The sequence below is a fragment of the Podarcis bocagei genome (assembly GCF_964188305.1).
Source record: "Podarcis bocagei genome assembly, chromosome: 9".
In the NCBI taxonomy this organism is placed as follows: Eukaryota; Metazoa; Chordata; class Lepidosauria; order Squamata; family Lacertidae; genus Podarcis; species Podarcis bocagei.
This window is the reverse complement of record NC_138134.1, coordinates 23,910,835-23,923,230: the sequence shown is the minus strand read 5'-3', so window position 1 is coordinate 23,923,230 and position 12,396 is coordinate 23,910,835. Positions and strand designations below refer to the sequence as shown.

Genomic DNA, 12,396 nt, shown 5'->3' with positions numbered 1-12,396 from the left:
TGGTCAGCCATGAAGCTCATTGGGTGGTCTTGTGGAAGTCTCTATCTACTAGATGTCACCCAGCTCCAGTTAATAATAAAATGTACACTGCTCCAAGATCTTTGCAAGGAAAGGCAGGGAACTGCTATTGAGGTAAACAAGGAGGTTACCAAAATATCCTTTTATGAAAAAAACGGCAACATCTTACAGAATCGTCTAGCCTTGTAGATACCATGAACAATGTAGTAACCAACAAAACGAGTCAAAACAGACAAGAGCTACTGTTATCCTACGTTATCCACAGACTGGGCACTTTCAGAATGTTACTGTTTCCAAAGGGATTCAATCACATACCAGCAGATTCACTGCAAGTAAAGCCGATTTAGTACTCATGTACAACAAGCTTGCTTTTCTTCGTAAAATCAGACTTTTTGCAAGAAGGAAAGTGTTGGGTAAATGCATTAGACAACAATTGCTTGAGGCAACAAACGTCATATAACTTCCCACAAACAAATCAGAAGAAACAGTCAACATCATCTAGCTTATCCACACATTTTGTGCAAACAAATCAGGATGAACGCTCAATGAACAAAGAGGGAAAGAGATGGAATATGAAAAGCTTGGGGTCCTGTCCTCTGACCACAAAGAGCCTCTAAATTTAGGGTCTAAAATATTGCGTACAACATTTGGAGAATAGACCCTGATCACAAACAGTTGCCACCCAGCCTTCTGAAAGTGTGTGCCAATCTTTTTCACCGTTAATTCCCCCTCGCCTGCCACATCAGGCAAAAGCACCGAAGTACTAAGCCACCAGCCAACCAAATAATATCAAAGACTGACCAATAAGAAAGCAAGATCCTAGTATATAAATTTTTTGCAGCAACCATATTGCCTCTTATCATACCAGTTTAACAAAACCGTTCATGTTGTGAACTTTTCACAAATCTTTGTTACAATCAGACGCTACTCCCCCCCCCCCCCGGCATGGGAATAACAGTGCTGGTGATGAACACCCTGCAGTTGTACAATATTATTTCTTGGGTTTCTTGTTTTGCACCACCTGTTGAAATTTCAGCTCAGCTCTTTTCAGGACAATATGCAAACCAACGTTGTACAAAAATTAAGTTTGGGGCAGAGACCAAAAGAAAACAAAAACCAACGGGGGGACCCGTCATTCACTCACCGGCCTTCTCCTTTTCTGTAAAAATTGGCATGGCCTGCAAAGGAAGGAAAAGATGTTACACTTCTAAAAGCAAAATTAAAAAAAATGGAGATGAAAGATCACACATGCATCTCTGCCTCTCAGTATTCTTTCAGACATCCATATGAGATAAAATGAACACAGTTGCTGGTTAGGAGTGACATCATGAGGCATTCTCTGCTCACCACCCACGCATGTTCATTAGTTCACTTGGGTCCCCCCTCCCCCCAATCTATAACAATACCTTCGCCTGCTTATTTGTCTGCCTGCAGCTCCCTGTTCGTCCATCTAGCCTGGCAGAAGCTCTCCAGGGTCTCAGGCAGAGATCTTTCACTTCACTTGATACCTGATCTTTTCCCAGCTGGATCTGCCGAGGCCTGAACCTGAGACTTTGTGATTGCGAAACGTGTGCTCCACTACAGAGCGATGGTTTGCCCCCATCCCCCCGGACATCTCATAAGAGCACACAAGCAAACAAACCAATGTGCAAAAAACCCTTTAAAAAGCTTTATTTTCTCTTTCTCAAAGCCCTCCTGCGCAGATGTGTCTGCTAACGAAGCTAAAATATTGCACATGATGGGGCACCATTGTTCTGCATGTGGCAGCCCAAGAAAATATATATACAGCTGTGCTAGATAACAGTGATTTATAATGGCGTAGATGCTTCTTCTCTCCCAATAAGTGGATTAGCATCTGAAGAAGAGCAGATCTCTCTCTCTCCCATAGTTTCTCTCCAGTGAGTCATTACCAGATTTTGCTCCCATGTCCTCAGCTGACCAAAACATGACATTCACGAATTCACATTGGCCAATGTCTATGAGATGTATGCTTACTTGAATGTAAGTCCCACTGTTTCCAGTAGAACTTACTTCTAGGTAAGTGGATGCAGGACTGCAGTCTTAAATTCTTTCTTTGTACAGTATTACAACATAAAAAAGTATGGAAACCATAGTAATTTAGCTCAAAGCTATACTATTTTGAGCATACTCTAAAACTGACACACAACAGAAGCTGATTCCAGGAACTTCCTACTCAATAGTCCATATAAACCATGGAAGGCGAATTTATGGCCCTCTAAATATTTTTGGACTCCCAACTCCCCGGTCAGCATGGCAAATGGAGAGTTGTTGGTCTCCCACAGGGTTCTCCAGTCCTGCCATAGATAAATGGATCAAGGTAGGTTAACAAATCAGTTCCTAAAGTGAAGCAGGATAGATTACAAATCTAGAACTTCTTGGAGCAAGGCAAGAAGTGACAGGGGAAAAAGCCTTTTCTGTGGTGGCACCCCACTTGTGGAACTTTCCAGACACCTGGTGCCATGTCTTTAATTCCTTCAGCATCAGGCAAAAACTTAATTGTTTAAAATATACTCAGCCTTTTTCAGTTTCATCTGCATTTACCAGTAAGTTGCTGCCATTTACTTCTTTGAGTCTCTGCTTTAGTGTTTTACTGATATTTTATATTTTATTGTTTCATTGTTTTAAAATGGGAGTTGCTCCCAGTTTGTGAGGGATGTAAGTACATAAGTAAGTAAAAGAAAATATAGAATTGCTGGAAGATACCTGCTGCATTTTAACCTCTGAAGCGGAACAGTTTCTATATTGCTCTGAGATTGAAGGAAGAATGGGGGAGATTAAAAAAACCACACACCTCCTGGTGATGTATTTATAGTTTTGGGACTAATATAGTCCCGCCCACTATATTTGACAAAGGTGGGGCTAGCACATTGGGACACAGAAAGCTGAATGGATTACTTGTGCGGATGTTGCAGATCTCTGCCCCACACCACAGCAGTGTGATGTAGGGAACCTAAATATTTTACTTTATGGGCAAAAGATCACAGTCTCTGGGGCTGCTAATCCATTTAAATTTTCCCATTATAAAACAAGACACATTGTAAACTGAGCAAAACTCTAAAACACTTCTGCATGTCATTCAGACTCCTTTGGGTGACAGATCATCACCCAGATACTATGTGTTAAGTTGTGGGTGAACATATCAGACAACACAGCGATTCTTCAAACAGCTCTTGTTTATTCAGAGGCCAGAACAGAACTGAGCTGAAGGGCTCAGTCAGCCTGCTTATATAGAGCTCCAGTACAACGTTACTGTAGCAACTTTCTAAAACTATCCAATCACTGAACGTCACTTTTGATCCTTCATTTGCATAACTATCTACAGTATCCCCCTGCTGGCCCAGGGTGAGAACTTCAGTACATAACACTATGCCTATGCATTTAAAGCAGGAATAGGAAACCCTGGGCAGCATGGTTAATGGTTAGAGTTAATGAGGGTTGTAGTCCAGAAATGTCTGGTGGGCTACAGGTGCCCCATGAGACAAAATGCAGCCACAACAACTCTGGTTTTTCTTCATTTGCCTCTTCACTGGCTTATCAATTAAGCGGAGAGCACAATATTTGTGTCACACATTACAGTGCACAGAAGAGCAGACACTGGGCTGCAATTTTCAGTAGCTACCACATGTCTTGAGTACAGTCTAATTTTGCCCTCAGGGGCATGTAGGTCTCCCACCGTACATCTTATGAAAACTTTTGTTGTTGTTGTTCCTTTGAAATTCCCCTGCTATTTCGCAAAAACCGCCAAATTTGACCTTGACATTTCCAGTCAATAAACCAATTTATTGAACCAGTCGAGGTCAGAAGGTCTGAGCATGAAACACAGAAAATAAGATAGTATATTGCGTCATTTAGACAAAGCAAATGAAATGTCAAAAAGATCAACTATTCAAACATTTGTTGAAATGACAACATGTTACTCCCTTCTCTGGCCCATATGGACTTTCCTTAAGAACTAAGAATATCAACCAAACTATTGGATAAGTATTATTTCCCTTAAAAACACAATAAGGAGTGAAAACATATTATTCCATCACTTTTTCAGGCAACCAAGCCCCATAAAACTTAAGGGCTTTTTTTTGTGGGGAAGGGGTTGCTAACATACTATCAACCCAGCAGGATAACACGCCTTACTGTAACTTATGAAAAATGCTTGCAGCTAAAACATAGCTTTGAATTCACTATGGACCTTCCTCGATAGTTTCCATATGCTTTAAATTAAATGCATTCCCAGGAAGTGATTTAACATTTTTGGCAAAAGAGCAATTAAATGGGATTTTCCTGCTCAGCCAGATGGGTCCAGTGCAACTTCGCATTATTCCAAACTCCTGATGAAACAAAAGAACTGCACTAATAACTTCCACATGATCAAATTATACACTTTTGTTTAAAAGAATCTCCTTCTAGATCTTTTCTATTTCACACATGTGACACTGAAACTCAAAACAGAATTACTGATTATGTCGTCACTATTTAAAACCGCTCGTTCTTATTTGTTCATATCTGTTGCAGTTAGCTAACACCACACAGTAACTTTTAGGGTAGTTAACCATTTTTTAAATAATAAAAAAATAGTTCATTAATCGTCCGACCATGCAAGTCTAATATTTTGGCTCCCTGGTTTCCAGGTGTAAAAATGACACCGGGGGGAATTTTGCTGAATCAGCAAAATGTTAGGGGAAAGCTGGATGTATTGCAATGGAAAAAGCAGCTGAAACAGCCCAAAAAGCTTAAAATCACTAATTTTGGGTCAGGTTTCAAAAAAAAGCTTAACAACTTTGCAGGTGTCAGGAACCCTAAACATACCTTCAATGGAACACCAGTCTGATGGCCCCATAGGCAACTCTATTGTGGAAATGCAGTTCAGGTGGCCATCTTCAGTGCACACCTTGAATTATTGCATATGACATATAGAAACTGAGCAGGCCTAACCTTTCTGAGATGGCATCATCACCATGCGGGATAAACCTGTATCTTATTTTATTTTTGCCTGCCATGCAGCTATTAAGAAGCTCTGCTTCCTCCAGAAAGTATTCATCACACAGCTGAGGCAGTCCTATCTATCGTTTCACCTGCTTCCCAGCCAAAGAGGTCCCTGAAGCAAAGTACAGACAATAAAAATGATAAAAACAAGATCATAAAACAAGAACTAAAGGCATGATAAAGCAGAGCCAAGCTTAAAACCCAACTGGCTGAAACGGAATATTTAAGTCATAAAAGCCTTCCTAAAACAGAAGGCTTTTTCTTAGCCTCAGTGCTCAGGCCACCTGCGAGAGCTCAAAACACCACAGAGTTTACCACCTGCAATGCCTCTAATGAGCTGTTAAGAAAGCCTTAACAGTGGTCCTTAGACATGAGAGTTTGTGCATACCCTCCAACACTTGTTCAATGAAAATAGGGACGTCCGGTTGTTGTTGTTGCTGTAGTAGTAGTAGTAGTAGTAGTAGTAGTAGTAGTATTTATACCCACCCATCTGAATCTGACTGGGTTTCTCCAGCAACTCTGGGCAGCTTCCAACATCAGATTTATGTTGATGTAATTGCCAAGACCAAGGACACAGGTGGTGCTGTGGGTTAAACCACAGAGCCTAGAACTTGCCGATCAGAAGGTCGGCGGTTTGAATCCCCGCGACGAGGTGAGCTCCTGTTGCTCGGTCCCTGCTCCTGCTAACCTAGCAGTTCAAAAGCACGTCAAAGTGCAAGTAGATAAATACCGCTCTGGCGGGAAGGTAAATGGTGTTTCCGGGCGCTGCTCTGGTTTGCCAGAAGCGGCTTAGTCATGCTGGCCACATGACCCGGAAGCTGTACCCCGGCTCCCTCGGCCAATAAAGCGAGATGAGCGCCGCAACCCCAGAGTCAGTCATGACTGGACGTAATGGTCAGGGGTCCCTTTACCTTTACCTTTTAATTGCCAAGACCTTCCCCCCACCACAAAGAATTCTGTGATTAATTGTTTGCCTCTCTTTAGAGATCCCCCAACCCACCCATTTCCATGAAGAGGCATTCCTTGAGATCTCCAGAGACCAGAGCATTTATGGTCAAAAGGTTAACACTTTGAACTGGACCAAGAAACTTACTGGTACCCAGTACAATTACTTGAGAACTGGAGTTAGGTGTTAGCTATGTCAGCAACACAGCTGCAACATTTTGGACATGCAGTAATTGCTGAATACATTCCAGTAGGTTGCCCACGCTGACTGAATTGCAGTAGTCTAGCATTTACCTGAGCGTTCCTTACAGCAGCTTTGTCTGCATTGTCAAAGAACAGACAAAGTCAGCATATGGAAGTCAGAAAAGTAATTGCTGGCCAGAATCAAGCAGCAAAGATGGACTGGAGAGGGGCCAGAGGCATAGCTCCGTGGCAGATTATCTGTATTGCCTGCAGGTTCAATCCTCGCCATCTCCAGGTAAGGGTTGGGCAGTACCCAAGTCTGAAACCCTGGTGAGCTTCTGGCAGTCACTGTAGACAATACTGAGCTAGATGAACCAATGGTCTGACTCAGGCCCCATCTACTTTATACTTTTAAAGCACTAAGGTAAAGGTAAAGGGACCCCTGACCATTAGGTCCAGTCATGGCCGACTCTGGGGTTGCGGCGCTCATCTCGCTTTATTGGCCGAGGGAGCCAGCGTACGGCTTCTGGGTCATGTGGCCAGCATGACTCAGTGGCTTCTGGCAAACCAGGGCACACGGAAACACCATTTACCTTCCCGCTGCAGCAGTACCTATTTATCTACTTGCACTAGTGTGCGTTTGAACTGCTAGGTTGGCAGGAGCAGGGACCGAGCAACGGGAGCTCACCCCGTCGCGGAGATTCGAACTGCTGACCTTCTGATCGGCAAGTCCTAGGCTATGTGGTTTAACCCACAGTGCCACCCGCGTCATACCCCTATTCATCTCACAAAGCTACAATTTAGCAGCCAATCCCTCTGCCTAGGGAACTTGGAAAATTAAAGCTCTATGAGGGAAACAGGGATCTCCCAGCAAGTTACAGCACCCTTAACAAACTACACTTCCTAGGGTCCTTTGGGGGAAGCCATGGCTGTATTAAATGGTATAATACTGCTTTAAATGTAGAGATGCAAGCTGCATAGAAGGCTATGTTCCCTATGTCATGTAGGAGTAATGAACCATATAGGGGGCGCTTTAGACTAGCCATCTAATAAAGGAGGAAACATGGAGCATATATTATCTATGAGTCACCCTCATCCCCGCCCCCTCAACTATTCTAATATTAAATATGAAGCAGATGCAGATCAATGGCATTGTGGATTATGAATATATTTTAATAACATGAAACAACCATTTCAGGTCTCAAGACAGATATTCATTCATGAGGCAATAGAAATAGCCCAAATCACCAGAGTCATGTCTGAACCATGTGTAAAGTACTCTTGAGGCTTTGCAATAAACTTTAAAGATTTCACGAGAACATCACATTTGTAGTTGCTGAAATAAGAAGGGAACATGAGATTTTAATTACCAGCCCTTAAGATACAAGTAGATTTTTATTTTCTAGCATTTAAATTTGCCAGATTTTGGGGTTTTATTGATGCGTTTGTGATTGTAAAAGGTTTTGCAAGATAAACATTAGCTAAACTAATGACTTTTAGCTTGAGAGGAGAAAAAGATCTGCTGTTGCATAAATGAACTCCAACAGAACCTTCGCTGATGGATGAAAAGCATTAGGTCTCTAGAGGACAGTCCCTTTCTAAGGAAAACATGTCAGATCTTAGTTTTGGTAGTCTGCTCTCTCCGGGAAGAAAGAAATACAAAAGGCTGGACTGCAAGTTAGACAAATTCCATTTCTACAAATTTTATCTAGCGCTGCTGCGTGAACAACTAGCTGGCTGCTTTTCACATACAAGCAAATTCAGCCCAGCAATTCAAGCTGGCCTGGTGAGGTCAGAATTCTTGCTGGAGAGACTGAGATATACATATCTAGATATAGACACTGCAGCATCTGCCAAGGACTGGGGGTCACAAGCATGTTTTACACAGCCAGATATCTACCCTCTATTCCCTTTCAAACACAATTCAAAGTGGGGCACCCAGACAAAAAAGGAAAAAAAGCAGAGTTCTTAAAAGGAGAAAGGAAATTCTGACTAAACATGCAGAAAAGGTTTCTGACAGTAAGAGCTGTTTGACAGCGGAACAATCTCCTTCGGGAGGTGATGGGTCCTCTTTCCTTGGAGGTTTTAAGCAGAGGTTGGATGGCCATCTGCCATGGATACTTTAGCTGAGATTCTTGCATTGGAGGGGGTTGGACTAGATGACCCTTGGGGTCCCTTTCAACTCTACAATTCTATGATTCTTGCACCTTTAACTGCTGTTACACATAACTACTACAGCTACAGGAGCCCCGTCCTCTTTTTCACCTGGCCACACTAATTCAAAGTGTTGCTTAAAACCCATAAATCCCTAATTGCCTTAGGTACCACATCTTGGAGATCATGTCCTCCCTTCTGCCCCACTGTGATCTCCAGCATTTGCTGAGTATGCTTTCCCTTTAAGAAGAACTGTTTGCCTAAGTGGATAATGTCATCATGTTGTTGTTGTTTAGTTGTGTCCGACTCCTCGTGACCCCATGGACCAGAGCAAGCCAGGCACTCCTGTCTTCCACTCCCTCCCACAGTTTGGTCAAACTCATGTTGGTAGCTTCAATAACACTGTCCAACCATCTCGTCCTCTGTCGTCCCCTTCTCCTTGTGCCCTCCATCTTTCCCAACATCAGGGTCTTTTCCAGGGAGTCGTCTCTTCTCATGAGGTGGCCAAAGTATTGGAGCCTCAGCTTCACGATCTGTCCTTCCAGTGAGCACTCAGGGCTGATTTCCTTCAGAATGGATAGGTTTGATCTTCTTGCAGTCCACGGGACTCTCAAGTGTCTCCTCCAGCACCATAATTCAAAAGCATCAATTCTTCGGCGTTCAGCCTTCTTTATGGTCCAGCTCTCACTTCCATACATCATTACTGGGAAAACCATAGCTTTAACTACTACAGGCCTCCTGTAACTGGGGAAAGTAACATGGGGGTGTGGGGTGCAGGGACAGCCATGCTAGTTCTGCCCCCAGTTTCCATCACCATTTGAGCTGGAGGAATGACTATCTGAAGGGACAAATCCTCCTCTACTTGGCGAGGCTTTGATATTATGCAGAACCCTAGAACAATCAAAGTTCTACATCAGGAGCCTTTGATGAGTCCTCATGTGGATGAGCAATGACTGTTTATTTTTGTGGTGAAGGGGATGGTCCGATCACCAGCACCTGTTTTGTGTGTAACATCCCATTCAGATAAAACCGAACAATTTCCCAAGTTTTTAGCAATATTACTTCGCCGCCGAGCCTATGTGTTCACGAAAAGCTGCTCTGAAAGGTTTGCACTCCGGATAGAATATGCAGGAGGTTGGCAACAAATCTGTCTAGTTAACAGCTCCAACAGAATATGGAAATGTTTAGGGGAAAACACTGCGTGGATCAGATGACTCTCGAAGTTAAGCTAAGAGGACTGATTTGGATTGTTCCTGTAAAGGAATACGGTAGAAATAAGAAAAGAGCAAGACCACAAAAAGGGCCGCATGATTTTTGGAGTATACAGATGTGAGGATCAGGAAAGGGACTCCCCCCAGTCCTGGTGGGGAATTGCTGCCTGGGTTTTGAATGGGAATAGCAGAATAATTCAGTGCTCTTGGTCACCCATTCAGCCAAAGCATACATTTGTGTAGGAAATACAAAAAGGTACATAAGAAGTAGTTGCCCTTCAAACTCCAGATCTGCTAGTCTGGGAAGGTTTAATGCTGCTCATCTTGGTCCTTCCCAGTAGAGCCAATGCTATGCTGGAGTCAATCCCTCATCTCTGCTGAGCTGGAGCGACACCAGCAGAGCTCAAGCTGGTAGAACTTAAGCAGGTGTAAGTTGCTTCCTATAGTTGGTTTTGCCATACCTTCCAACATTCCCGGGAGCAGGTGGCACTGTGGTCTAAACCACTGAGCCTCTTGGGCTTGCTGATCGGAAGGTTGTCGGTTTGAATCCCCATGATGGAGTGAGCTCCCATTGCTCTGTCCTAGCTCCTGCCAACCTTGCAGTTCGAAAGCATGCCAGCGCAAGTAGATAAATAGGTACCACTGTGGCAGGAAGGTAAACAGCATTTCCGTGCGCTCTGGTTTCCATCACGATGTTCCATTGTGCCAGAAATGGTTTAGTCCTGCTGGCCACATGACCCAGAAAGCTGTCTGTGGACAAACGCCAGCTCCCTAGGCCTGAAAGCGGGATGAGCGCCGCAACCCCATAGTTGCCTTTGACTGGACTTAAAAGTCCAGGGGTCCTTTACCTTTTTTTAAAAAAAACCAACATTCCTCAGATGAAAATAGGGACATTTCTCACTCCCTGCAACTGACCCTCCTTGACCCCCCCACTGCAGAGCATTTCCTATCAGAAGAAGAAATGTGAACGCCACCACCCCATCACCAAAGGGACAAGCCCACACCACCCTGAGAAAATCCTTTAATCCAGATTTTATTTTAATTTTTGGTAGATTTACAAATACACACACTATGAAAACTGGAAAGGGGCAAGATTGGAGGAGGAAGCACAAAGCATTTTAAACAAAAACCTGGACTTCTTGTGCGCTACTCCATCTCCCCTTTCTTCTCGCCCAAGGCGACACTGCCCTCTGATTGCCCATCAGAATCGGTGCCTCCCGCAAGGCTGGGCCTCGGCGACAGTAGCCTCTCCAGCATGGTGTAGTGGTTAAGAGCGGTGGACTCGTAATCTGGGGAACCAAGTTTACTTCCCCGCTCCTCCACATGCAACTACTGGGTGACCTTGGGCCAGTCACACTTCTCTGAAGTCTCTCAGCCCCACTCACCTCACAGAGTGTTTGTTGTGGGGGAGGAAGGGAAAGGAGAATGTTAGCCGCTTTGAGATTCCTTAGGGTAGTGATAAAGCGGGATATCAAATCCAAACACTTCTTCTTCCTCCTCCTCCTCCTCCACTGTCCACCTGCTGCTATGAGCTGCCCAAGGGAGGAAGCCGGCAGCAGCAGCCATGGAGAGGCAACAGGATGCTCGCTTGCCCTGCCGCCATTTGGGACAAGTGCCAGCTCATCCTCCTCTTTGAGCTCGGCACTGGCGGGGGAAACAGGGACATTCCAGGATCAAATCAGAAGCTGGCATGGCTTTCATATTCCTGAGACAGTCCCCGGAAAATTGGGGCACTTGGAGGGAATGGGACACTCTGCACACCTCCAGCTAAAGCGCCATAACTAAGGTCCATCACCTGCTGGTTAGACTTAAACACTGCTTTCTGCATTATGCAGTATCCACATCACATCTCTACATAAATGCATATTATTTAAGGTGAGGAATTCATTTGGATATAGCATGTTTAAATCCCTGGCTTGAAATCCTTGTGGTTTGTCTCCCCATCCCAGAATCCAATTCCCGCCCCCCATCCCTAGTCAACAAAATAGAGCCAGTGTTTGCATCAGAGTCCTATTATAGTGGGGCCCCATGAGAGCATTTTGGGCCTGTTTCCGGGCTGACAGCCAGCCAGTGCTCATTCAGAGGTGGTACCTGAAACAGTTGTGATTTCCTTTTGCACCTAAGTTTCTCAGACATGTGATACTAGCGTGTAGTAAAGTGGAAACATCCACAGCAAACAAAGGGACAGAGTTTCATATATCCCTAGTTGGTCCACAAAGCAAACAATAAAAGCAATCTGCAATACAACAACCTTTAGGATGCAAAGCACAATGTTTGATAAAGAAAGAAAGCTCTCCCGTGTGTTTTTCAACAGTCACATGTGCTCACAAATATCTCCAGAGGATTTGAAAGGCACATTTTTAGTATTGTGTTTGGAAATATCCTATGTCTCCTCAGTGAGACATTTCTCAAGCAAGTATGTGGAGTATTGCAGTATTAAGTTACATCTCATAAATCCTCTTGACTTCACTGGGGCTACAAAGCATGCAGGTGGACTGAGGGCTTTATTCTAGACCTTCCCATAATTGTGCTGGCTGGTGGAACCAGCGCTGAGCTTTGCTTTGTTTTAATTTTCCCACTGAGACTATGAGAAAAGAACACAAAACAGTGTGATTGCTAGTTAGCAGGCATCAAACCACCAGACGTGCGGTAGAAACAATAAGAGAATAATTTAACAGCTTTCACAGCTTCTGTGGGAACTTGGGATAGGCACATAAAGAAACCAAAGGCAATTATGAAAGAATTTCTCTTGTGCTTTGTAAAATAAGTCCCATATTCCATGTGGGTTTGTGCGATATGATTTATTAAGAGCAAAGGGGGCCACCTGTCATTCTGCAAGGCAATCCTATGGAATTTCATGGGTCTAACTGGCTGATAATATTAT

At 43.8% G+C, this 12,396-nt stretch overlaps 1 protein-coding gene across 5 annotated transcripts in view; it reads right to left on the bottom strand.

Moving 5' to 3' along the window:
• The window catches only part of DLC1 (DLC1 Rho GTPase activating protein), a 262,539-nt gene that overhangs the window by 157,707 nt on the left and 92,436 nt on the right, over nt 1-12,396 (bottom strand). For all 5 annotated transcript variants that reach the window (XM_081208657.1, XM_081208660.1, XM_081208661.1 and 2 more), the window contains one exon: nt 1,163-1,196. In XM_081208657.1, coding sequence (XP_081064783.1) covers nt 1,163-1,196 — 34 coding nt within the window. The remainder of the gene's footprint in view (nt 1-1,162; nt 1,197-12,396) is intronic.